The following is a 27,948-nucleotide window of genomic DNA, read 5'->3' as shown; positions in this document are numbered from 1 at the left end:
TTTCCCTTTCTGTCCATGGAGGTAGCATATTTAGCACAGATAACGCCCGCTGCCCTTGCAGTTCTTGGTGAGAGGGCATCTTCATACCAAATCTGAGTGAAGATAATGAAACACGTCTTCAAAGGCGTGCCACTCCCACTGAACTGCAAAGCCATCTGTTTCTTTTATTCGATAATAGCTACCAAGAAAAACCAGGTGTTATGTTATTAGAAGTGCAATTAGAACAGCAGTTTGACAGACCCAATTTTGTCTGTCCCCAAATTTATCATTTAGATAGATAAAATAAATATCTGCTTGTGCTCTTGCCAACCTCACATGACAGGTATGTTCCATCAGGCAGACAGATAGCTGAGACTCACAATTCCCTAGGGGGTGATACTATGCATAAAATGCCACAGAATATGAACAATAGGCATAAAACATTAATTTCTTTTCCACAGAAAAAAAAATAAAAAATTCAGACTACCATTCAGGAAACCACAACTACCAGTTAAGATAATGTTCAATATACTTAAATCACTGCTTGACTTGCCAAAGTATGTTTTCCATCACATATTGCAAAAGAAGTTTTATGCTTCCAAGAACAGCAAATGACAAAAGAGGATTCACAGAAATTTAAATAAATAAATAATAGGTATCTGCTTGTGAATCTACAGGACATTGGAGAAATTATTCAACATCAACCGGAAATTAAGTGTCAGCTGCAGAGCCTCAGCGGCCACTCGCGAAGTAGGATTTGGCCGAGACGGGGATGGGAGAGGCAGCATCTCCTGACTGCCCATCCCTGTGCAGTAATTTATTTCCATGATCTGCCATATTGGCTAGATCATGCAGCTGAAGATATTAATTCCTCTTCTGGGTACCTGCACGTTGAATACCACTGCTATTAGAGGACACTATTACATGTGCATGAGGAGAAAAAAAAAACACTTTGTTTTACCAAGGCTTATTTTTTAAAGCCGTAAAAACTCCTACGATGACCTCGTTCCTCCAGAAATCAATGAAAAGCTCATGCTCGACTAAATCCTGGTGCTGAACACAACACAGCCTCGCATCAGACCAAACATACTAATCCTCCCTCGCTGCGTGCCAGAAGCTGTATCAGCTTGCACGGGCTTGGCATGGGCCGAGCATCGGCACCTCGGGCTGAGCCACAGGTTGGTCACAGGAGCACAGGCAAGTCTCCTTCCAGCGAGTGATGCAGCGAGCGTTACTCAGCATGCTTCCTGGGGAAGATGAAGAGGTCCGTAACACCTGAGCACACATTAAAGTTGCCAAGACAGCAGAATGAGAACCGTGCAAGGGCAAAACCTCCCTCTTAAAAAGTCTGGGTGGATGACCTTAACGTAACCTGACAGCTTCCAACTGCAGAAACTGTTGACTACTTGAAAGCACTGCCAGAATGTCAAAAGCAGGTTGTACTTTTTAAATTTCATTTTCTTTTAAACCTGCCTTCTGTGTGCTTTGCTGCTACAACAGTTTCTCCTCCCCTTCCAGGTTCAATGTGCATTTCTTCTGCTCAGCCTGACTGATGTGAATTGTGTCACCAGAGCTCCACGCTTGCCTATCATTACATATTTCCAAGTGTTTGATCAGATAAAAAACCTGAAATAGATTCAGACTGAAATTAAACAGACTGTAACAGCACTCACAGAAAGGCAGATCTTACGAGCCTGCTTTTTTAAGAGGAGCTGAGCATCTCCCTTGCACAAGTTCAGTGCCAGACCTGAGCCAAGGCGCATGAAGGGCTGCTGCATCGAGGGGCCTTACAAAGGACCTCGCAGCTTTACAGTTCAAAGCAACAGTGCATATTACCAGTTTATTAGCATTGCTGCTTACAAGTCAGCTCAAAGCTTGGTGCAGTGATTATAGCTACACAGAAGTCAAATTCACCAGGAAGCGATCAGAATTATCCATAGCTTGGAGGAACTTTCTACCCTTCCGATCAATAAAGCACCATTAACAACCTATTCCAAGCTCCACAGTGCTCACAGCATTAGAGGCTTGGCACAGCCATGGTAGACCCTGTTAAAGATCTCACTCAACTGTATGAAATCTTATTTCCATATGAGTTTACTGGGCAGAGCCTTACAAACTGCTAACTGCAGACCCCAGCCTGCACACCCAAGGAAGGTTCGATGCTCTGCCAGGAGCAGGGACAGGTCCCAGATGTGTTAGGACTACCACACACACGACAGTATTTTCCAGTACTATTATTGATACCTATAAACACCTTAAGATAAAAAAAGGTCCCACCAGAAATATTCAAGGAGAGCAATAAACGTTAAATTTGTAATTACAACGATAAATCACCAGTTTACGTTTCAGTTAAGCAAACATCCAACAGCCTGCAGTCACCCAAGACTTTACAACCCCAGACCAGTTGCACGTTGTCTTAACAGCATGTTCTTAGGGAAAATAAAAACAAAAACCAACAACAAAAATCCAATTCCAAATCTTCTGAGCAGCAAACAGATTGAACTCAGGACGTAAGCAAGCATCAGGTCTCTACCAAAGCCAGCTTGCAGTCCTGCACAGACTAAGGAAGATGGTTTGTGATAATTTGGCATAAAAAGCAAAAGAGTTACTTTTTTGGCAACTTACTAGAATCAGAACTTGCACAAAAAGAGGAAAAGCGCCAAAAGCAAAGTGAGCATTGGCATCACAGCGCATACAGAATATATTATTTTGTCCCTTTGGACTTAATTAGTTCAAATTTATGAAGAATGACACCCATAAAGATGTTAAACATTAACAAAACTTCTGTTAACTTGCATCAAAATTAAGTTTAATTGCAAGCTGTTTTATACACGTTCCAGGGTTGCAAAGTTTAATGAGTATTTTATTCTTTTCACAAGACTCCTACTATATGAAGTCCATGCTAGAAAACCCTAGCTCCTTAAAATGTTTAAGAAAGAAAATAAAAACAAAAATTCAGCAACATTGACCTCTAAAGAAGAGGTCTTCTCCTCATTACTTCTCTACGTTATTCTTCTATTTTTGGCTGGTTTTTGTGTTTTTTCTTTTTTTCTGGGGAGCAACAAGGACAGATCTTGAACAGCAATACACAGAACCTACTGCTTAATTATTTCCTGTTTTAAAACTGATTTTACTTTTAGAGAGGAAACAATAACAGACACTTATGAGCTTCTTCCTTTTTAAACTGGAAACAGGGTTCAAATCAGAGCGCGCATCATCTGGGTTTAAAAAGGCCAAAAGATTTTGACGAGGAGCTTTGCTCTACCTGCAATAACCGCGCACACCAAGCGGAGCAGACAGAGCTGCCCAAGCTTTTCAGGCTGCATGTTCTTACAATCAGGAGCCGCTTCCCACAGCATACCAAGTGCAGCCCAGCAACCTTGAAAAGGAACCAGTCAGCCCATTAAAATACCCGTGTTTGGGCTGGGACGAGGCACATGAAGTAAAACCCCAAAATTTGAGCTCCCCCATCCCAGCAGCACATTTCGAGCACTGGGTACCCGCTCCAGGATCAATGGTGTTAATTTATGCTGTTACATTACAAAGTGAACAACCTTATTTCAAAACTCCTTCATGCCAGCTTCCAGCCTGAAGCACTTTTATTTTTTCCCTTTCAAGAACAGCTGACTTATCAAAAGCAGGTTTTTCTAACAGAAAACCACAAGCTAAGCCACATTATTATAATTGAAGCAATTAATTACTTTTATGCCTTTCTTTTTAAGAGATCTTTAATGCAGGTAATTCTGACTAAAAGCTCATTTCAACTGCTCCATCATTTAAAGGACGATTATTAAAATTAATTTATAAAGCATGGAACGAAGACAAAGGGGAAAAAGGGAAGCGAGGACAGATGGGCATCTCCCCGTGCTCCAACTGGGAAGCGTCAAAACACCGCTTCCACCTTAAAAGCGTGTTGAAGGCAGATCAAATTTTCAGGTCACTGGTGGAAAACAAAGCAGCCCTGCTTGCAGTGTGCTGGCACGAAGCAGCTCAGCAGCCACAGCTCAGCACCGCGCACACGGAGCCATCCTGGCCAGCGACCGAACCCTGGTGGCTTCCTGCACCCCGTGGGCTCTCAGGGCTTTCCTCCTGGAATTCAAAAGGAACTGGAAAAAACGCATATAATAAATGAAGCTTGAGTTGATTTAAATGGGAGTGAACTTATTTGTGTTAATTACACTGCAAGGCAATGGCAGGGAAGCAGCTAATCACATTTTGTCTTTTTCAACTTGTACAAGGCAGCAATTGCCCTTTACGCAAAACCACATTGGTACAACACCGTGATGGGTCTGGATTTCCAGAGACTTGGAAAATTCCAGCTTACTGCAGCCAGGAATACGTTATTACGCGTTAGCTGTTGACAACATTTTGCCTATTACTAATCCTCTGATATTTACTGATGTCCTGGCATCTTCCTGATCTCTGCTATAAATCCAGGCACAAAAGAGGTCCCTGCGAGGAAGAATCAAAACATCCATGTTGTAAAACAGCCAAGACTGTCAAAAACAAACTCAGCATGAGCTAAAGAGATCATGACCTGCCATGACAAAAGAAAATGCCACCAAGGGGAAGAAGCGAAATACAATCGCCACATGAACCCAAAGCACATTATTTCCTTCCACCATCCAGGCTTGGGGAAGACTGATTAGATCTTAGCATACAAAGTACCAGAGACATTAAGAGCAAAGATATTTATATGAAGTGTCTGCTTTTAATAACTAATATTACTAGACTTGCAGTCTATCCTTGAATCGAGAAGCGCGAGACGGGAGACGTATCTGTGCCAAGATCCATCAGCGGCACCATCTCCCCGAGCATGAAGAAACGCACTGGATTTTTAAACACAGAGAAACAGAGATGCCAAGGTGAAAGAAAACTTGCAGAATTCACTGCTTTGCTCCTGGTCCCATAACAGAAACCGTTCACGTTTCTGCCTGTCAGCTCACTGAGCTCAGAGCCAGGGTTTGGACCAGCTCACCAGGGAAGCCCCAAGCCCTTCAAAAGTACGTCTCGCCCCAGGGACGCAGAGCTCAGGCTTACACTAAGCTTTCAGACAGCGCTTTTGCTGGGTGATACCGTATTAACCAATTCTGAACTGCTATTAGGCCTTTCGCTTTAATACTTAGTTTGCAACTCCCTCTCCGCTTAAGAATTCAGGAGTCCCCCTGCGAATAGCTCACTTCCAGAAACATCGCACAGATCTGGAATAGAAAACAGCCTGCGCGCTCTCCTGCTTATCCCATCCATTATTGATCCTTGCCAGGGCATCTTTATCTATTTTTTAAAGCAGCAGCAGCTCAGGCCTGCAATAAGCAAACAACAGGAACAGAAGTCAATTTTTTCCACTGCAGGTGAAAGTTTGTTACTCAACGACAAAAGGCCTCCAAGGCCTCTACTACAGCTATTAAATTACAGATGTTTGGCTATGGTAAAAAAGATATATATATATATATATATATATATATACACACACAGAGACATATTTTTGTATTCCATTGAATTTTTCAAGATGTATTATAGATATGTCAAGTTATAAATATACATAACTTGACAAATACAATGGGCTAGCTCTGAAAACACACTTCGTAATATTTAATGTGAATAGATCTTCTATTCCTGTGGCTGCAGCACTGGCAGTGGCAACGCTTCATTTAACCTCTCCTATTGAGAGCAGCTGTAACAAAAAGCATTAGTGTTTTCTCTAGTCTTCAAAATGCTGATATTTTCTTCGCCTGTCTTCATATCTGTTCTCCATCTCAAAAGGTCTGTCCCTAGGGATACGTGGTGATGGCGAGGGGTGGTGGAGCTCTCTCTGAGCGAAGACCAGACCAGAAGCTTCTGCTAAACTAAAGCTCCTTGCTGCTTCTGTGCACAGGAGGAGCTGGACCAGATGGCCTCCACAGGTCCCTTCCAACCTCAACCATTCTGTGAACTAATATCAGCTTTAGAAGAACCTCAAAACCTTTTGCAATCAACAGTAATATATTTAAACCTTGCGCTAGCCAAATGTTCTGTCATCCTAGGTGAAAGAGGGAATACATCCTGCGCCTAAAACCCAAAAGGGAGCAAGATGCTGCTGTGCTGGCTCTAGAATAATCAGCTGAGAAAGTCCCCTAGCTTAGAAATAAAAACAACAAAGCAAGGAGAAACACAGAAGTAAAATGATCTGACATGCTCACAACAGGTTAGAACCAAGTTCAGTTCTGAGACCTATCTGGTCTTATCTTATCTCATAAACCTGCAGTTTACAAACCCCAATCTCAGCTGCAAATAAGACGAGGTTGGACTAAAGGGCCTGAACGCACAAACAGAGGAGACAAAGTTGTGTTGATAAGTGATTTGCCACCATGACACAGGAACGGAAATAAATCCCAATGCACTAGAGCATCTTTCCTCCCCTGCCTGGCACTTGGTTTGCTGCCAACTTGCTACTTAGTGAGATACTGCTCAGCTCCCAACAGCAGGCTGACCTCAGAGCGCCTGCTACCAGGAGCATGCCAGGACCTCTCACACAATCTGCCCAATTTTTCATAACTCTGGAAGGTGACGCCCTGACACCTGTATCTTGCTAGAGGGCTACACTGGCTAAGGGGCGCACATACTTCACCACGTCACCCCCAGCAGCAAACCTCTCCTGAAGACAACTTTAGGATTTTTTCCCTGTATTTCATGCGTTTCAGTATTTCCAGAGACAAGTGGGAAGATCAGGTTGGACAGGTGTGTGTGACCTCAGAATTGCCAACATAAAAATAAATTACTTCTCCACAGCTTGAGCTGGTGGAAAAGCGCAGAAAACACAATTCTTCCCCAACTTCAATGAATTAACATACAATGCAAATTAAAGGGAGATGAGCTTAATCACAGTACGTGGGATACATTACCATCAAACATCCAAAATCAATTTAAGGAGTAATATGAATTAAGCACCAAAATGAATCTGTATCGTTGTGAATTTCACTTAAAGCACGTGACAAAAAGCTACAGAAACATGTGAATGAGTTTGTCATTTCCTAAGAGAAGCAGCTGCAGAGAACCTAGGGAAGAAAAACCATATGGCAAAGATCATTTAAAATATATTTTGTGAAACAGGTGACATTTGAAAACAAAGTACTTACATTCTTTAATACAACTTGTAAATATATGAAAGCTTCTGTGAACAGGTCCACAAAGAAACCGCGGAAGAAAGATCTTTTGAAAGTACTGCAACAGCTGCAGAGGTGTCTCTGCTTTTTCACTTTGAAGTTGTAGATAAGGGCAGGCAGTGTAAAACATGACTTATCAGCTCTGGCAGACAGATTTTGACGTTCACATCCAATTCCCTCAACATGGTGCATTTCTCTGCAAAGGGAGGCCCCTCTGCATATGCACACCTTCAGCCGGCTTAAACAGCGGTGGAACCTTGCACAGCAAGGGACACGAGTTGGCTTCTGATGAAGAAAAATTTAAGCCAAAATCACACGTGCAGGGCTCCACCACCGGCCCCCAACAAAGAGTAACACAGAAGCATCTCCTGGAAGCACCGTGAGGCAAAGCCAGCCATCTGTCCTACCAGCAGTTGGCCAAATGCTTGCTTAAACTGGGCAAGCTCCATGTCCCACCACAGCAGAGGAGGAGATTTGGTGTTTTAAAAAGATGCCCAGCCATTTACAGCCTATGACATCATTTGCACTTAACGCATGGCGCCCTTTCTCTGCCCAATAAAGGTATTATTCACCAGTTTACAACCTATATGGTCATTTACATGTTGGCTTACATCCAGGAGGTACTCTGCTGATTGTCACCGTATTTTATGATTCTGCGATTCCCAAGCTTTCATCCAGCTGCATTGCACTAACTTGCATGAGCCCTCTCTTTCCAGCACTTCTCCTCAGTTCACAGTTGAGTGTTTTTGCAAAGAAACTTCTCTCTTTCCCCCCAACACATGCTCGTATCCTGGACAGAAATGGCAAAATATTCATTTCTTCATGTTTAGGAACCTTCAAAGATTTTTCCCTGCACTACAGCCCTTCCTGCACCTTATCCCTTGAGGTGCAGACCATACAGCAGCCTTTGCACAGGGCTCGCTCTCAGCCTCAGAGGGGACCAAACAAAGGTCAAATCAGGATAAAAAAGACAATTAAGAGATAATCAGGGTAATTTTCAGCCTAAAAGCATCTTCTTCCTTGGTTTAAATAGCTAGCCTGAATATTCATGGAATGCTCTCTACTATCTTGCAAATAGAATTAATCATATTAATGCATGGAAAAATAAGATTAGCTGGAGAGGGGTATATGAAATCTAATCATGTCTTATTGAATGAAACATGAGTGGGAGAGGTCAGGAGGCCCTTTCCTTGTCATTTGTCACAGAAGCCGCTCTCCCTGCCACGCTCTGGGCAGAAGAGCTGCTCGGAGCACTCACCTCCCCAGAAGATGGGCAGTAAGGAGCAGCGGGAGCGGCTGGGTCTGCATTCGGCCCCGCGGCAGCTTCAGGAAGGTGTTGCACAAATGGGCAACCAAATCCTTCGCTGATGAGAGCTAACACAGCCTGCGTGTTATTTTTATCAGCTCAGCTGCCGTCAAAATCCTCCTTTCCTTAGCAATGTATGCTAAATTATGGAACCTCTTTAAATACCATCTTACCCTGAGCAGCTTTCTTCCAGAATTTCCCATTCAGTTATTCCTGCACTGCAACAGACTGAGCGGCTTTAGGACAAGGTGCAATACTTTCTAACAAAACTACATTGCACAAAGTGTTATCAATCCTTTAACTACACTTCAAAACAGCAATCAAGAGGATTGCAAATCATTTGCGCCCACCAGGGACGCAATCAGCTCTACCTCTGAGCTCCCACCAGGAACCAAGTGCTCCCAATACTGCACTAGCTGTTTCCTATCAGGGAGAAATCAGATCACCGACCTACGTGTTCCTGTTCTCCCTATGGCAGGTTCAGAGTAAAACAAGGACCAAAGTGAGGTGCAGGAAGCTGCGAGGCCTGGGACAGCCCAGCGAGGGGATGCTCACAACGCCAGGGGCAGTGAGGGGCTGCCAGCAGCAGCAGCCTCGGCAGGGAGAGCTGCAGGCGCTCCAGATGTTGGCTGTGTGAGCAGGGCTGGTCTGCAGTTTCTTTATGGGCTTTTGTGCGCTTCTCCAAAATGTTATCTCCAGAGATTGAATGTTCTAAGAGACAAGGGGTTTTTGCAAGAAGACTATATCCCACTGAAACAATGTTTTAGATAGGACAGCTTTAAAGCCTTCGTAGAATTTCCTTCTAATTAAAAGCACCATGAATTCTTTAATAGAAAAAGAAAGAATTAACCATACTAGTCAAATAAGGCAATCTATTTCCAGATCCTGATGAAGATGTAACTGACATTTAAATAGGGACTTTAAAAAGACACTTCATACACTTTTTTTTTTTTTCACTCCTATGGAAAACATTACCATGGAAGACGAGCAGCTGAGTATTACAGATAAAGCATCCGTTTTTAACTGCCTATTACAACAAGGAAGCTCGATTCATTGCACAGGAAAAGAAAACTTTCACACTTGCATTATCCAGGCTTTAACAAGAAATAAGTTATTTCAAGACAACTGTCTTCAAATCCTCAGCCTCATGCATGCACGAGGGCAGGAAACTGCTTGTCAACTTGCAAATAAAAGCAATTACCGACTGGAAAAAATCAAAAAAGGAAATGGCAGCTGTGAGATCCCAATCCTGCTGAAGCCGCCATCAGGCAATCTGTTCTCCAGGATCCCCACGAAGAGAGGCAGCTGCCAGGGCGCAGGCAGGGGGGGTGCGTGGAGAGGGCCGGGTCTGGGCTCCCCAGCGCCTGCTCCCCTCCTGTGGACACTGCCCTGCTTCCCGTGCTGGTGGCAGCAGCATTGCCAGGAGAAGCAACAGATGCAGACCCCGTGCTGCAGAGCTGCGGCGTGCTGGCAGAAGGAACGCGCTGTAGTAAGTGACAATACACCAGGGCCCAATTCACGAGTCCTTTGGAGCCAAAGCCTCTCCGTTGATTTCAGTAGATGTTGGCTGAAGCCTGAGATGAAAATTCAGGCTGAAAGCTCTGAGGCAGCTATCTAAGGATCAGAAGCTGCTTTGATATAAAGAAAATTGGTTGGTTCATTAGAAGCACACACGGAGAACAGTTTTTACCAACTAACATAATCATCATCTGAAACAGTGACCTTCAAGAACAGGCACTCTAATTTCTTACCGGTAGAGCACAAGATGTGCAAATAGACGAGCCTGGGTAGTGGTACGAGACACCTGACATCAAGAGGGAAGCTCAAAGCAGACCTCACATAGGAGATCTTTAATGACTATTAGAAGCAGATGGACAAGGGCGGTGGGGAGGGAGGGGTCAACTGCAGATAATGACAAGAAATAAAAACAGAGATCGTCAAGAGGAGCTGCTAAAACATCAGGGATATTCTTCCAGCCATTCCTCCCTTGAAGTCAACTCTGCAGATACGTGGCATCACGAGAGACACTGCAATGCTTTTCCAGAAGACATAGTTTAGTGGTGGCCCTGGTAATGAAAAAAATGTTTCCCAGGGGAAATGACAAGGTAAGGTTCAGAGAATGGAAGGGCAGCAGAGGGGCAACATGACAGATGATGCAACCCCCCTAAAATTAGACTTCAGTTCAATAAAAGAGCAATAAAGTCAGGAGGAGGATCACAGCAATGAAAGATAGCATAGACCAAGGCTCTGCATGAACGCAGTGATTCAGCACGTGCTCGTGTCCTCCTGGAACAAATATCCAAGTGAGGCAACTGAGGAGAATGCAGTTTTGAAAGAACAATGAAATCACTGATTAAGAAAACAAGACCAAGTAGGTGGTATCTGTGAATTGTCAGACTCATTTCTTTTTCTTAAACATTTGGATTTTCAAACACGTAGCTACTTTCAGTAAGAGTTCAGAAATAAAGAGGCATAATTAAGCTCAAGAGGGAAATGCACCATGGTGGACTGTAATTGAGAAGGGCAAGCCCAGCCCTGATTGTCCAGAGGATGAGCAACCATAGCAGGTTCCACCCAAGTTATGGTGGGATTTCTATAGGTCAGGCTAAGCAGGCTCAAAGCTTGGGAGAGAAAACCAGGACCTGGGAGCAAATGAAGCAGTAATTTAGAAACAAATCGGTCTCCCAGGTCAACGTGCAACTCCTCAGCGTGACACTATGAGGTGCTCTGCCAGGTAAGGCTCCGTTTCAGCCAAGCTCATGCAAAACGATGAAGTCAAATAAGTTTAGAGGCCAAGGGGGTTGCAGGCAGAGGTTAACTGGTGCACTAGGAGCTGATACGAGGCTGGGTTCTGACCTCTCCCATACCATCTTTCCTTTGATCCGAAAGGCACCATGCCACGACCTGGCAGCAGGCACTGAGCACCTCTCCCAGCTACAACCCAGGCCCCCCTGCCAGCTGGGATTCTCAGTCTACCAAATACAGTCACCAAATGCAACACCGCTACAAAACATACGAAAAGCTTCTTTATTAAAGAAGTCGTCTACATCTCAAAGTAGATTTCCCATCTGAAGATTAGAAACATCTAATGAACCTTCAAAACATGCCAGCCAGACTGTCATACTCCGACAAATGAGATACTTGTTAGTTTCGTCTCATGGAACTAATTCATTTGGCAGGAGCAGAGGTTTCTAAGTAGTTTCATCAGTGGAACAAATAGCTGTGGAGTGCCAAATAACACTGGTCTGGGGTGGAAAGGGCATCACTAGCTGCCTACCTGGTCAGCAGACAGGCTGGAGCTTACAGCGTCCCCCTTCTGCTTTCTCCCACTTAATGGCTACAGCAAAAGGGAAACTCTTGATGGCAAAATTTAGAATGTTTGTGTATTTCTACAACTTCCAGAATCCTTAGTCTAGAAGTGTTGCACATGGCTCCATGCTGCCTGAGAACAAAGCTTCTACCTTTTGTCTATCTTGCTGGCCTCAGATGTTTTGGAATAACTGCCCAGACCTCCTTTGCTATACATGTATACTTGTGTTTTACCTAAACGTACACTTGATCTCGATACGTATGTCTGTTTACATGAACCAAAGTTGGATTATTAGTCATTTCCTACACCGCCACCCCTCTGAAGGCAACAGCAGCCCAACACTTGAACACCACCCAGCGGGATGCTCGCCACTGAGCGAAGCTTTGAGGCAGGTACCACGAAACCTCCACAACCAGCAGATGAATTTCGTTCATCCTTTCGGGTCTCTCAGCTAGGGGGAGAAGAGAATTCCAGTTTGAAGAGGAGATGAAGCCTGGGGACAGGGACAGGAGGAAGCCCCCCACAGGCTGCCCAGCTCTCCTGACAGCCCCTGTTGGCAGAGCCAGCCCTCCTCCCCAGCCCACAGACCCAGTGCCATCCTCTCACCTGAGGGGCCCTTTTTCCCACCACCACTTTCTTCCCCTCCTGCTCTCTGCTCAGCGCAATTTTATTTCTCACCTGTCAAAACCCAGGCCCAAGGTCCCATGACAGAAGCTGCAATAGCTGTTATAAGAGCTGTAAAGGTGTAATTTTATTAACGTCTCACATAGCTACTCAGCCCCCGCTTGATATGAGGATGCTCAGACCCACAAAGCCCTTTCCTTTTCAAGACCCATGGAGGGAGGGACCCATGTCCGAGAGGTCAGGGCCCAAAAGGAGTACCAGGACCCCAGCCACGGGACTCAGGATGGCAGGGACAAGGGAACGTGGCTCCTAGGGGAGCAGCACAGCATCTGCCTTTGGAGAGGAGAGGTTGAACGACAGTGCAGGAGAGTCGTGGTAAGAGCAGGCAGCACGAAGCCCATCGTGCTGAGCTAGCACTCCTGTAAATACCATCATTATCCCATAGCTTGAAAATAGATATGAATTATACCCGAGATGGAAATTTAATTTTGTTTATTTGTGTACATCTCTGGACCAGATTAAAACTATTTATAATGCTTAGGAAATGAAATATTTAGCTGCAAGATACTTCAATAGAATGGCTTGTTCGGCTGTAAGTCTATCTGCTGTATTACCGATAATTAAAACTAGGTCTTCATAGAGGGGGGAAAAAGGTTTTCAGCTATATTTTCAAGCTGAATCGTATCAACATGTTTAAAGACGAGATATGAGCTCAATTTATTCCCCCTATGGGCAAAAATTATTAAAAATGGGAAAAATGAGTCATCTGAATTTAATTATCAGGCTCTGAGTTGTGAAGGCCAGCTTTGAAAAATGAAATTTAAAATAAGACACTTTGTAATTCTGCTTATGGGACTAAAAAGTTTACTTCAAGAATACTAAATCAGGTCCCTTTGAATTGACTGGTGTGTTTATCTTGCCCGTGTGTATTTCACGATGCTGTAAAAATGCAGGATGAATCTTGAAAAGTAGGAGCAGCTTCACCTGCAAGCCCTGGATGAAACCCATGTTTGTGTGACCTGTTTCACTCATTGACGCACTGCATCTCGCCTGGCCTGCTCCAGCAGCCAGTTCAAACAAGAGTCCACTGCTGCTACAGCTCAGAGTTCATCCAGCTCCGTGGGAGAATTCATCTGAAGGAAGGGGATCGTTAAAGATGCAGCATGTTGGTGCTTGGGGTGGAGGCAATACATGCGACAAGACCCCAAAACTGATGTGTGTAAAACTTACTCCTGTAAAATAGTTCCTAATTCTCATTTTTAGAAGAGGTGTTGTTTTTTTTTTTTTGTTTAGTTCCTCCCCCCTCTGCGCACACTATTGAAAGTCATAGGGCTTAATTTTCTAAGACACGTTTGCAGTTTTTAAATTTCTACCACTGTGTATTTATGGGTAGTTTATTAATTTTTTCCAGCAGGTTCCCTCTGACAGGCATTGTTTCATTTTTGATATGACAAGACACAGTGCTGCACTGGCAACACCTCCAGGCTGAATAATGTTTCTTAACTAGTTACATACATCTTTACCACATACCACAGATGACTGATCCTCCCTGCAGTACATAATGGCTAAAAAGTAATGGTGCCCGGAAACATTAATGCATGCTAATAAAAACATTTTTTTTTTCCCCCTCATGAAACACCAACATCTCATTTTCAAAGGGGTCCTGGGAACAGTAAAGAATGAGTACATAGTAAATGGCAAGTTCCCTCACATTAATACATCCTGAATGTTCAAATCCTATTCCTCCATAATTGTCAGGCGAGTATAAATTACTGAAATGAATGTTATTTGTGGTAGCGACAGAATCTTCATAAATAATCGTAACTTAACTTCCTGCTGATAATCCCAGGCAACACCTAATTATTTCAAATGCTTAATTCTCCCCTTCCAGAGGGGTGCTGGGTCTAAGATTGCTCTCTTCCATTTTCTCTTTGTTAGGACTTTTAACTGTTGGCTGCAGTAACAGTGCAGAAGACGGTAGTGTCCAGACCAGCTAGAGGCAGAGGTGTCCTTTGCTAAGCAACAGAAGCAATGTGCCAAATTCCCTCTGCGAGCCCTCACTTCAGATTTCATAGCACTGATCATTTGGACAGCTCTTGTATATTGGAAAAAAATCAGTGCAGCATTTATTATACATAAAAGCAGTATTTCTGAAAGCAATGTTCAAGCCAACTTAATGGTATGCAAGGGGCATTGAAATTCCACACACAGACTCATGTCTGAAGAACCAACTGATCTGCAGAAACATTTGCCACAGGTTCATTAACAGTAAAGTTAACTTGTCAGCAGCATATTTAGCAATAATCAGAGAACAACTCAGTAAATATAAGATTGGAGCATGGCAATGTTTAAAGTAGGGTTTTTTGGGCGTGGATTTTGTGGTACCATTTTTAAAATTAATTTCTTATGTCATTTAACCAGCTCCACTGTGAGATCTTGCTGCAGAGAATGATTTAAAGCAGAAAATAGTCAACATAAACTCCACCAAGCAAATTAAAGGCATCCTCATGAGTTTTATCAGAAGGCCGTGGCTAAAACCTGTAACTGGGAATCACCCCCGTTCAAGCACAAAAACTCTGTTGACGCAGAACGTCCAAATCAAAGTTTGGATCTCCGCATACTAAAAAGAAGATGCTACTGTATGACAATACAGACAACAATGAAGTATGACCAGAAACCTACCAGAGTGAAGATCCCTCTGTTCCAGCAACTTCTAAAACGTCATATCCATCTTCCAGTTGAAAATCCATGAAAACCAGGGCAATAGTGTCTCCAGGTTCAGCGAGAATAGTCCACGTGCAGTCTGCGTTATTGCCGTACTCCAAAGGAAAATGAGGGCTTGAGATAATTCCACTCTGTCCCCTTAAAGTCCCTCCACAAGCATCATCAGCTGCAAACAGAGAATGCAAGTTATGAGGTTTTGCTGAAATGCATAAAGCACTATGTCAAAAAAAAAAAAAAAAAAAAAAAAAGAAAACAAGCCCAAAGCAAACCTTTGAAAGTGCCAGTGTTTTTGTAGTGGGTTAGGACCTTTATTTGCTTGTTTGGAATATTATTTGTATGCTACACTCTGAATAAAAGAAAGCTGATTGATAACATCCTTTCCCACTGTTTGGTTATTTTGGTTGTTTCTGAGATTTCAAGCAGCAACATTGATTGGAATGACACAATGGCCAAATGGGATGGCAAAAAATGGCAGAAGTCAAACAAGCAGCAGCCTACAAACCTAGCATGAGATCAGCAGAAATTGGCACAGACTGGAAACATCTAACCCAACACTGAAAGCTTTGGATCCTTACTGAGCAATGCTTGAGCGGGTCCTGGAGGACCAGACTGTGCAGGAGAAACCTCACACTTGCCTGCTGATTTGCACAGCACACACTGGGGAGCAATACAGCATTCTGCAGAACAGCACCTTTGCACAGCATTTTTCAAGGGCAAGGGCAGCACTCGAGCTTGCTGTAAGACAACTATCTCAACTGATCAAAAGCCTATTTAAAAAATGTTTTCCACGTAACTGATAAAATTCTGGATATTGCCCACATAACAAAATCACAGACTGATAAGAAAATCTTTGCCCTGAAAATTTAGATACATCTTTTTCAAGTGGATTTCAGAGAATCGCTTTTTATTTTTTTTATTTTTTATTTTTTAACTAAACAGCATTAAGAGACAAAGATGTTGAGGGATGCGAAATCCCATTAGATCAGCCAGTCTGTCTCCTTGCAAGTGCCAGCTTATTCCCCACCATCTACTTACTGGTGATTTGTTGAGTCTAATTTTAAACACCCCAAGTGACAGAGCTTCTACCACTTCCCCGGGGAAGCAGTTCTCAGCCTAACGCGACTCGCTGTCAGGACACTATTTCCTCATACACTGTTGCCTAAGTTTTTTTGTTCCATCCCTTACTCCTAATTGGGCTCCTAGGAGGTATTTTCTGCAGCTTTCCTCCCATCCACGTAGCTGGCAAAGCAGGAAGAAACCCACCAAGAACTCAAAGACTGAGAAGAAGGGTTTCACAGACATGAAAGCTTTTCTATCACAGCAGGGAGGTGGTTTTAAAGAGTTTCCAGCTCAACTCACATACATATCAGCACCTTCATCAGCAACAGAAACATCCCCAGGGGCTGGGGCAACAGGACTTGAGAGTACAAGCACTGGATTTAATAGAAATGTAATAGAAAGGAGTAGAACATCCTCCACACCTTCCTTACGTGTCTTGGTTTCTGTTTTCTTAAGGAAATTGATATTGCTACCACAATCAGAGTGCTAAAGACAGAACCATTTGTTCAGAAACCAAGCAGTGACATTTCCTGTTTACATACTGATCTTGTTTGCTGCAGGTTCTTTCATTCTTACAACCTAAATTTCATCAGCAGGAGCTATTAGAACAATTAAAGGAGAGGGATCTAAAGAAAACATGGGCACGAAGATAAAGGAAACCAGGAATTAATTTGACTAGTATCAGGGCAGCTTGCTGCTCCCCCACCTACAGCATCAGCCTGGAGTTTATTTGGAACATTGCTAGGAAAAGCCTGTTAACCTTACAACACGCATTACAGAGCAGCGTTTCAATGCTTTAGTCAAGGAGCTTGGGGCTTTACAGTATAAACACTTCTTTTGATTACCAACTATTAAAAAAACCCTTCCAAACAGCAATTTAACACAGGTGAGAATGTGTGTGTGTGAAGTGCAACACGACATCAGCACCTGAGGAAAGGGCAGAGCTCTGCTCAGGGGCATCGCCCAGCAGTGAGACCTTCCCAGCCTTGTGGCATCAGCGGGCTCTGTGAGCAGGGCTGAAACTTGCAGCCTCCACCTCCTGAAACTTGAAAGGTGACGTGAAATAAACCTCCCGGACATGCCAGCTTCTCTTTGTCGTGGCCATCTGCTATCCCGGTGCAGCCAGCCAACGAACCAGCAGAAGGCACGGGCAGACACAGCTTCCCGGTGACACGGGGAGGCCCTGGGCTGTTAACCCCCTGTTTGCGTGGCACTGACACCGCGTGCTGCACCGGCACCTCCAACCCCAGTGGGATCATGGCTCCTTGCAACCGCTTCTGTGCACAGACAGAGAACTGAAGAAGTTCCTCTTCTTCTCTCATAGCATTGAGTCAAACTGAGAATTTGACTCAATGCTATGAGAGAAGTTTGTAGAGCTCGTTACTGCTAAAACATGTTCTACAATCTTCTCAAAATCTTCTTGAACAGCCATTCAATTATTTTGGGCACGGTGCAGTCTAAGCAGCTGTTTGAGTTATAAGAAGACAGACCACTTTTAATGAGATTATGCATATTTGATACGCTTAAAATGTAGCTTTGCAAATGTTCTCAACTTTTCAGCTGGCTTACTGAATTTTTACTCAGCCGCCTACCAGAATCATGAATCTATCAGTTCTACTTAAATTCAGCAAACAATCTGGGCAAGACTTCTTTCCACATGCATGAAAGCACTTCACAAAACAGACGTGAGTTATTCTTTTGGAGCTTCAAATGCACCATCACCTTACTTGAAATTAACTGACCCAGGTGAAGGTTGTTCCTTCTGTGGCTACAGCATTCCAGGTCTACTGGGGTTTTGCCTCCAGCATACCAACTGTCAAGATAAAAATAAAGCTAGACTTGTTGGATTCAGCTTAAGGCCCCGTTTAGGCTAAGTAACTAGGCCTCGTTTCACCCTCTGATTACAAAACAACTGTGTAGGACGTGTGTAAAAACATACAAGGTGCAATGAGGAAACCACTCCACATAATATCCTGACACATTATAGATGGGATAAATGTCAGCTCAGTCCAGAGTTTAGAGCCTGAACCAGCCTCACCAGGGACTTGTAGTCCTTGGGGCATGTTTCCAAGTTGCACATGGTCTATGAGGAGCCCGAGCTGCCACCCAGCTCCACGTGCTACTGCTTTGCAGATCAGCGTGGAGATGCCGTTCACTGCTGCTTTGGTGCTCCCAGGATGAGATCACGGCAGTTTTAATCCTTCCTGCCACATAAGCAAGGACCGTAACTCACCAGAGCAGAGCCTGTGCTGAGTGAATTTATAGTCTCTTTTAGCTCAGAGTCTGAGAATCAATTTTGATATAACTGTGCTTTCAAAACCACTGGTGAGCTGCAGCACTAGCTACTTCCACTGGTCTCTGCAAGGAAGTGCTTCATCAAGCCATTCTTTCTGCATCTGGGATTCCTCCCTACTTTCCTTTCTCATTAAGATTACACTTATCCTTTATAAAAACAGTACCTCTAAGCTGAGAGATGGGTAAGGGTAGTGCATACTACTCATGAAGGAAGAGAGCAGCTGAGCCACAGCACTCCTTCAAAGCACTGCTATCCTGGCACAGCCAAGTTCCAGCTTCTCAAGCACATTCATTTCTTATTCTTCTCTACCATACATTTCTTTGCATCTTTGATCACGTCAATGCATGAAGACTGGAAAGGAGACAAAGCTACCAACATATAAAAAAGGATGTAACAAAGAGGAAGACAAGAACAAAGACGAGCACAAAGGAATCTGAAGAAGGTACAGATTAGCATGGTAGAAACCCGTGTGCTGATTTCAGCACTTGTCTTCTACCTCTGCCCTCATACTGGGGAAGGAGAAGAAGGAAAGGGCAGTCCCCACACTGGACATTGTCCTTTGCAGTGACATTAGACAAGTCCATTCCCAAGATAGCTGCTCCTGAGATTATAACACCTGCTCAGCTAGAGGGCATCTTTCATCTTGATTTGTTTGACTCTGACCCAGCAGCATGACCCATCTCCAGCTTACATCAGAAAGTGGAACACTTACAAATGCATTCAACAAACCTGCAGGTTAAAGTTACCAGTAAGCCAATATCGATAGAATTAATCCTAAACAATAGAAGCCACAACCATCTTTTCTCTCTCTCAAAAAAAAATATAAGTAAATAAATAAATAAATATATATATATATACACACATACACTCCTCTTCAGGAAACAGTTTTGGAAGCATTATCATCCCTGCTCAAGAAGGCAGTAAATCTGTTTGTCAGTACGTAAATCTTCATACCCCTTGCAACAACTGAAATCTGTATTGCTGGTTTGTCAGCCAAACACGAACGTCTGCTGAAAACCCACTTAAGGTAGAAGGCATGCAGCTGGGCATGGATTTCAAATTCAGCCAGTCCACTTGCAGATTGTCTTTGCTACTTTCTGCCCTCCTAAAACAAGATACAATGAGAAGACTTTCTAGTTCCTGCCTCCAAAATATTGCCTTGGAAGTTTTGCTGTTGGTCTTGAAGCAGAAGGGCCAAATCTATTAAAAAGGAGTGGTACCTCCAGGAGCCTGCAGGCACGCTACTACACAAGTATACCTGAACAAGTAAACATTTTTCTGTAATCACAGCAATTCACACAGCACTGTTGCAAGTACCATAGAATTTAATAGTCCTTCGTTCTGAAGTACATCAGATGCCTCCATCACCATTGCTGCATTCAAGATTGGATTCAGTGGTATCAAAATTTGGCAGTTTGGAAGGACAAGACAAAAATGTAAAGATGGTTTTTATTCCATCCGCAGCAGGGATCACAAAAATTATAATGATGCCAACTTTCATGTTTCAGTACTTCAGCACCTGCTGGGGGCAGAAGTTAATCCTTCCCTTATTGGAAACTACTACACAAATACCTGAATAATAGCAGGGCTAGCGTCCTTCCTTTGGAGGAAGGCTGTATCAGAAAAATGCTGTCAGACTGGAGGAAATGCTGGTCCATTCATGCACAAAATCTCTTATCTTCTAAAAAGGCTATTGCTTGGTGTGCTCTCAAAGCTGAATTTCACTGCATGTTCTCCTGCACACACTTCATAATTTTCTTTTTAAAACCTCACTGTTTTTTTGCTTGTTTGTTTTTCTAAGGTTACAGTGAGTCCTGATACAAAGGAAAAGCAAACACTCATAAGTGATCATGCTAAAATGGCAATGACAGTCGTCCCTCTGCACTATCTGCCTGGCTCTATGAACAACTCCTTCAGTGTTACAATGCCCTTGGCTCCAAAACAGTAGGTAAGCGTACGAGAAATGTACTAAGCAGCACACATAACTGCTGTGTAACTCATTCAAGAAAGCATTAAAAACACACCAAGCAAACAATATTTGTTCATTTTAAATTCAAGATTTATGCTACAGCTTAGAACTGCTAATTGATTGCACAGGCAGAGTCAATAAAAAGAATCAATATAAGATGCTCTGCTGAAGTACACAAGGAATTGAGGGGAAAAGACTTCAAAGCAGCAGCAACTGTTTTGGTAAAACAACACAGACACTTGTATATTTACGGACTCTCTAGTCCCTCGTGGCTCCAGAAGATTAGCAAGCAGCTCTATACTGATCAAGGAACCAGAGCTGGCCTACCCAAACAGGCCTGCACCCTTTCTGAACAAAGGAGGGATTTTACCTCCCATATAGCATCCCCCATCTGAGGCTGCAGGCCCCACTGCCAGCATCCCACAGCCCAGCAGCACTCTGCACAGATTTGCTTTTCTTTTCAGACAAAAGAGCAGCATCACCGTGGGAACTGCTGCAAGGGAAGCGAGCTTGACATGGATGGGAGGAAGCAGAAAAGCCAGCTTAAATGTTCTTGTATTTGATCTAGCAAAAATGCATGGCCTTAAGAAGGTGCCTTATCTTGATGGGTAATATACCTACTTTTCCTTTTTTTCCTCCCCTTTAGACAAAGAAATTGGAGTTAAAAGAGCTGTGCAACATTTTTGAGTACTTTGAGCACTTCATAACCTTCCCATTAGTCACCCAAAACCTGGCAGCTTTAGGGAATCCAATAAAAAGAAACCTCAATTTTAAATACATCATGTTTAGTTTTCGAGTCTTTTAAATCAAACTTACAGCCCGTGAAGTTTTTCCCAACCCCAAATTGCTCATTGAATCCTATTTCATTGTGGCTCGTTCCAGATGAAGAGAGGACACTTTACCTCTGCAGAAGGGAAGAGGAAAATCCCAGGAGGCACCGTTTTCCAAATTGGCGTGGCACGTGAGCAACGCGTGTCCTTCCAGAAAGAAGCCTGGATTACAGCTGTATCTCACTTTGTCCCCAATGCTGAACGTCGTCCCTTGCTGAATGCCGTTCTGCAGCCTTCCTGGGTTCCCACACGTATGACTTGGTAGAACTGCCAAAGAAAGTTGCTTCTGGTTAGGGACAACGTGTTATTGTATAACAGAACTGGCAGGTGAGGAATCCAGAACAGCTCACCTCAAAGGAAATTTAATCACTAAAAACGTAAGAGCAAATAACCATAACACACACCATACTGAAACTGCATCAGAATTCATTAGGCCAGTTACAATTAACATGTAAGTACCATTTCTACTGAGTGTATGTACATAAATATATAAAAGGAAGCACAACCATTCCCAAGCAATTGAGTGAGAAACAAGATTCATTTTTTCCTGACCCATTTTTCCAGTTTCTAAACCAAAGCATTCCTCTTTCCTGAGTTCCCCTTTGCAGTTCTAGCAATTTGACATGGCTACGATTGACCAACAGACAGAGATAAGGTTGTGTAAAACAATGTTTTCCAACAGACCTTCAGCAGACACCTGAAAGGCCCCTGCAATGTACACAGGGTTGTGTCACACAGAACCAAACAGAAGACAGCAAAACCTGCAAGGAGCAACTCTTGCCTGGACAAAAAGCGCTGCAGGATTTCAGCCCACAAGGATTTACATTTCCCTGCACTGCACGTTTAATCTGGCTTTCACACAGAGGCATCAAACCAGACTGAGCACTGCAGATGGACCCAACTCCACTGAGGGCAAAACAGAGTTAACTGAAGGTTACAACCAAACGTGGGTATTTTATTATGAAATTAAGAAGTTGCAGCTAAAGTGCTACTATATTCGTAATCAATGCCTCTGTACAGCAGCTTCAGAGAGCTTAAATAAAACTACAGGTTCCCATAAACCACTCCAAGAAGATCCACTCAAATCTTTGTTTTAGAGCCCCATATAAAACCAAATGAAGGCAACCACAAGGCTGACAATATCTTAATCAAATCTGAATCATGCCTTGTGCTGCATCTTCTATTACAGGGTTTTTAGTTCGCTTTTAGTTCTCGCTGCCATAGTCTGTTATCAATAGGTAATAAATTATATTAATGTCCCTTATGCCGAGCCTATTTTGCCTCTGACAGTAACTGGCGAGTGATCTCCCTGTAGTTATCTCAAGCCATAAGCTTATTTTCATCGTAATTTCTTCCCCTGGCCTTTTGATGGGGAGCGAGAGCCCAGCATGGTGGAGCTTAGCTACCTACCAGTGTGAAACCACCGCACTCGAACATCAGAGGAAGGAAAACATGGGCATTTGGAGCTGAGCGACGGTTTACCATAGGAAACAATTTTGTCGGGGGAATGAACAAAAACAGATGAATTTTGATGAGCAGAGGGAGGCTTAATGTGCAGCTCTGCCAAGGGAAAGAGGAAGATTAAAAGGAAAATGATATGCTAACGTACACAGCACACAGCAGAATAAAATACAACCAAAACTGTGCGTAAGCACGTGAAATGAAGCACAGCTCTGGAACACTAAGCAAAGCAAAACCACTGCCTCCCTGTTCTGCCACGGGACAGCACTTTGGGATCAGGAGCTGAGGTTCCTCTGCTCTGCCTCCAGCACAGACCTGGCTGCCTCGGATCCGAGCTCAGGTACCTTTGGAGGGCTCTCTGCAGCAGGCTGGGGACAGGACGCCCCACAGGGAGGAAAACAAAAAATTAACCTGTAATGAATATAGGATTAGCCTTCCTGCCTCCAGCCATACCATCCTGCTTCCTAGTTAATCTGGAAGTGGGTTAACAGCAACCTTGCCACCTTAAACTTGATTAATTTTAATGGCACGTGCATCTGGACTCCTGCTCTGCTTCAGGTTCTTGGATTTTCCTGGTGTGACCGGGAGCTCTTGCTGCACGCCTGTGTGCGGAGGAGCCCCTTGTAGAGCCTGCAGCCAGAAAAACACATCCAGCACCCAGGGAGCTGGGCTTTAGCAGCCCCATGCCACAGCACAGTGTGGGGTCACACACAAGTTCTGGCTGATGGGATTTCTACCCTTTGCTCCTTCCCCCAAAACACTACTCCCGTCCTCCCACAGAGCACCCGGAGCTGGGCGGCTATATGTTCAGCAACAACTTTCACATCAAAATATTAATGACCATGCAGCTTTTGTAATCGTGGGGGGGGTGCTATCAGATACATCAGACGGGCTGAAAAGCCGCGTAGAACTAATGTTTCATTTTCTGTAATGATACTCAAAACCCCAATTTAATTAAATTACCAATGTCACTTTAAAAAAAAAAAAATGAACCAACTCCTGCTTTTATGCTTCCTTCCTTTAAAATTAATGACTAGAACTTTGCTATAAATAAAAATCCATCATTTTTAAAAGTCACTCTCTAACACTAGCCGCTCTCTACTTAATGAACTGTGAAGAATCAGACAACCCCGACCTGCATCGTATCTTAAAATCATACTTGAAAAACAGGATCTCATTTAAAAATTCTGCTTCATTTGGCTGCCTTAACTAATATTGTGTTACGGAACGGACGGCACACATGCTTTTAGGGGGAGGCAACATTAACTCCTTGACTGCTTGGGGTTCAATGCAGTTGCTGAATAAGCTGGTGAGCACTTTTTTATTTATTTCAGATACCCTAAGGTACATCTGCAGAAGGCAAACACTTCAGCTGCTGCATCATGGACCAAAACACTGCTTCCCAAGAGGCTGATGCTGCTTCCAGAGCCAGGTTCAGCAGGAGCAGCAGATCCAGCTGCCCACACAGGATGAGCAGTAATGCCCTGTGATTATTCTGGTCGGCCCCAAACCTGAGCTGACAAAGTTCACCTTCAGAGGGATGGAGAAGAGTCAAAGGATGTGTCTGTGCTTGCTGAGAAAGCCCAGCTTCATGAAGTCCCTGCAGCAGACCGCCAGGTCCAAGAGCTTTGCTCAGCAGGAAGGAGGTGTCTTTGTTTCACTGCTCAGCCCAACACCCTGAGCTGCTGCCGCCACTGCCTTCACAGCGATGGATTTGCGATTCTACTCCAACATTCCTTAGAAGAGATAATATTATTGCTCATACTTGGCTGCCTCTAACAGCCAGACTCTGATTGCTTGAGAGATTAATAGAACTGTATTATTTACATCAGATGTCGCACAGAATAATATTATTAAAGCTTTGTCTTACCCATTTACCAATTCCACTGTAGATTAGTAGCATGGATTTTTTTTATGGGGAGTAAAAAAAAAAAAAAAAGCTTTGTTCCTGGCAATCAACATAATATTTTCCAGTGATTGTATGGAAATGAATGCAGCCACAGACCAGATTGGTAGAGATGAATAGAAGGTCCTGTTAGTCATTTTCTAGCAAAGTATTTCTTTCCATGATGAATATAGAACAGTTTATTTTATTTGTCTTGATTTGAACAGCTGCCAAACCGTTATCTTATTTTATGACAGAGGAAAGGAAATAGGATTATTCTGCTGCAGTTGCACCTGAAGAGCTCCTCGACGTACCTCAAATGGCACCATTCAGATATATTGCCCTGGAGAACACACTCCCTAAGGGGACACAGCAGAGGAACCACGATCATGGTGTTTATTACCAGCACAGGCCCAAACAGAAGCAGACCTTCATTTGATCCCACAGTTCGGTGGGAACATTTCCTTCAAGAAGCCAGGCTTTGTAAGCTTTATATCCAGATCTATTGGTACAAGACAAAAGGTCTCACAGATTTCATATTGTGTTGCTCGAAAATGAGCTGCTAAACAAACTGGAAATGGAAACAACACATCTGAGAATTCTCCGCCATCCATTTCTGTGAGCTCTTAAAGAGCAGCCAGAACCGATGATCATCAGAAGCTTCCCACCATTCCCTGACTGGATTTTCAGCTCCATTTGGTTTTGCCCTTCTCAAGAGGCTCACCAGGCTGTTCCCAAATTCTCTCATCCCCTTGCCCAGGGATCACCGCACTGGACGTTTTCAAAATCATTAGCTTTCAAAACCTAGTACTTGTCAAGCCAAGCCTCCTCATTCCAGTTCACTCAAAATTAATTAGTAGTTTTTAAGTCACTAGATGTGACTCAACGCATCCTTGGACAGCATCCCACCATCAAGATGCATTCAGGCTAATTACATCAGCTTTTCTCAAAACCCCACAGGCTCTTTGTTGGAAGAAAAAAAAAAAAGCAAAAACCACAGAGATGCTTCTCATCCCGCTCATCACATTGATACGTCTGAGTTATGTTACCAATTCAGGTCCCTTCAAACAAAACAAAAACTCAAATCCATCTCTACCTTGCTCGCCATTCAGAAGAGAAATCTTCCCTGCTTCCTATTCAAATTAATCTTCGGCTTTATTTTCTCTCTATTGTTTGAATATAAAATAACCCCAGCATTTAATACATCTAGCTACTTCATTCCAGTCTATTACCCTATTTACATAGCTAAAAGAAACGTTTTTATTGCTTGAATTATCTGTGGTAGTTTACAACAGATACTTCAATGCTATCACTGTCATAACCTTGAAATCTTATCAAGGAGCCCAACTTTTATGATACGAGACCATACATTATCTCCTCATTCACAACTGATTTCCATTCCTAAAAAAAAAACATGACGGAGCAGGCACTTATAGCTCCTGAGTACAGTTACTGCAGCAGGAATAATTCCCCATAAAAGGATGCTACAGAGACAAGGCAAAATAACAAAGCTATCGATCTAAACGTAATGGCTCAGGCACCTCTGCACATCCACATTTCCAGATTAATCTTAAATACGCTTTTTTTCCTAGCTCTTTCCATTTTGTTGCACTTTCTGAACCTAATGGGTGCCTGAAGTCAAGACACCCAAACAGCTCAACACAAAGGTTTCTTCTGCTGGAGATCCAGGCTGAGCTAAGAGCAGCACGTTGCTCAGAGGACAACGTGTTCTGGATTTGTTACCCTAAGAGAAATTGGAGGAGAGAAGGATTCCTGAAGGAGAATGTATCTCAGATTTCCATCACATCCTGGAAAATAAACTGAAGTACCTACACACCATTGACAGTGCTCCTTTGGCCAGCACTAATGTGAATTCCAACGGGTGGGGAGATCCATGCTGACCAACTTCCCCGCCCTCTCTGTCCATAACTTTCAGGCAAAGTACCGCAGGGACAGTCTATGACTCTCTAATATCTTTCATCAGTGTTTCTGTGCAATCTGTTTTAGTTCAGAAGAGTTGTAACCTTCAGAATAAGTGTCCAGTGTGTGTTACAGAAAAGGAAATAAATGGTATCTTTTTCATTTCATTTTATCCTTTTTTATGTCATGATTCATTTCTAGTACAGCCAACAGAGATAAAGCTAAATGGAAACTATTTTTTCCCTTCTAATATTTCTTTGTTCACTAAAAACCAGCCAGATAGTTACTTCTGGATAATAACAGACCAGAATGGTTCATCATCCATCTTCTTTGTGGTAGTAGTTCTAGGGCTTTTTTGGAAATTCATTTTCAAGTTTTCAATTTACCTTCCTGGAATGTACTAGAGCAGCTTCAGCGCCACTTCTGAGAGTACCGTGCGAGCTGAGACAGGAGGACTTCAAGTTTGATTTAATCACCTCACTACAGAAACAGCAAACGTTCAAAACATGGAAGTGACAAGCTCACAGGAGATGTAGCAATGAACAAGCCCACCCTGAAGCATTTACCCATTTACAAAGTGACCAGCTGCCATCCCATGCTGGCACCCTGTCCCATCGGACAGACTCCTTACTTTCCTTTGCCTGTGACCAGCCCATGCATTAAACATTCACTTTAATTGAATCCAACTCAATACCGTAGACAACTAAGTATTTCTGCAGTTGTTTAACCTGTTCTGGGGAGAGCATATGCTTCCTACCCTCAGTTGGCAGAGGGACTGAAGACAGCTCCCCGTCTCAGTTCTGGTGGCGCCATCCCTCTGGGACGAACATTTTCTAAGAGGAGGCTTTTTCTGGAAGAATTAGAAAAGAAAGATCCTCAAAGGCAGCTGGAGGGATCAGAGGTAAATTACAGATCCATCAGGCTGTCTTCAGAGATGCAGTGAGCCCCGCTCCCTAACAGTTGGGACTTACTGCCACTCATTATTTATACTTTCAAACAAATGTCACTACTTGCTGAACATAGCCGAGGAAGCCTGGCTAGCATGAAAATACAGAGACTGAAGCCCAGCTACACAAATCTTTTGCTGGGCCTGGACCACCAGCACCACGCTGGCAGGTGCTGAGTCCCCAGGACCGGGGTCCTCCCCTTCTGCCCCAGCCCAGGACTCTCCTGCATCAGCATCCCAATCAGGCAGGCACTTGACAACCGCTTATCTTTGCGAACATGCTCTCGTCCTGCTGCTTCTCAGCGCAGCGACACTTGAGCACCAGCTTAATTTAAAGTATGCAGTTAAGTGTTTTGCTTAGCAGGAATGGATTTAAGTGCACGTTTAAAGGCTTCATCGAACTGGCATTTAACAGCTGCAGAGTAACCTGAAGAAACTTCCCCAGGGAGGAGGAGTGTGGTTTTACATTTGTTTCCTCTCTTCCTCCCTGAACTAAG

The 27,948-nt window shown here is 43.5% G+C and overlaps 1 protein-coding gene across 2 annotated transcripts in view; it reads right to left on the bottom strand.

Annotated features, from left to right (window-relative positions):
• The window catches only part of CSMD2 (CUB and Sushi multiple domains 2), a 285,673-nt gene that overhangs the window by 192,435 nt on the left and 65,290 nt on the right, over window positions 1–27,948 (bottom strand). For both annotated transcript variants that reach the window (XM_032202121.1, XM_032202122.1), the window contains exons 4-5: window positions 21,312–21,506; window positions 15,044–15,251 (exon numbers count right to left, since the gene is read on the bottom strand). In XM_032202121.1, the coding sequence (XP_032058012.1) occupies window positions 15,044–15,251; window positions 21,312–21,506 (403 nt within the window). The remainder of the gene's footprint in view (window positions 1–15,043; window positions 15,252–21,311; window positions 21,507–27,948) is intronic.

Source organism: Aythya fuligula, chromosome 23 (assembly GCF_009819795.1).
Source record: "Aythya fuligula isolate bAytFul2 chromosome 23, bAytFul2.pri, whole genome shotgun sequence".
NCBI lineage: Eukaryota > Metazoa > Chordata > Aves > Anseriformes > Anatidae > Aythya > Aythya fuligula.
This window is presented reverse-complemented; position numbering and strand designations above follow the sequence as displayed.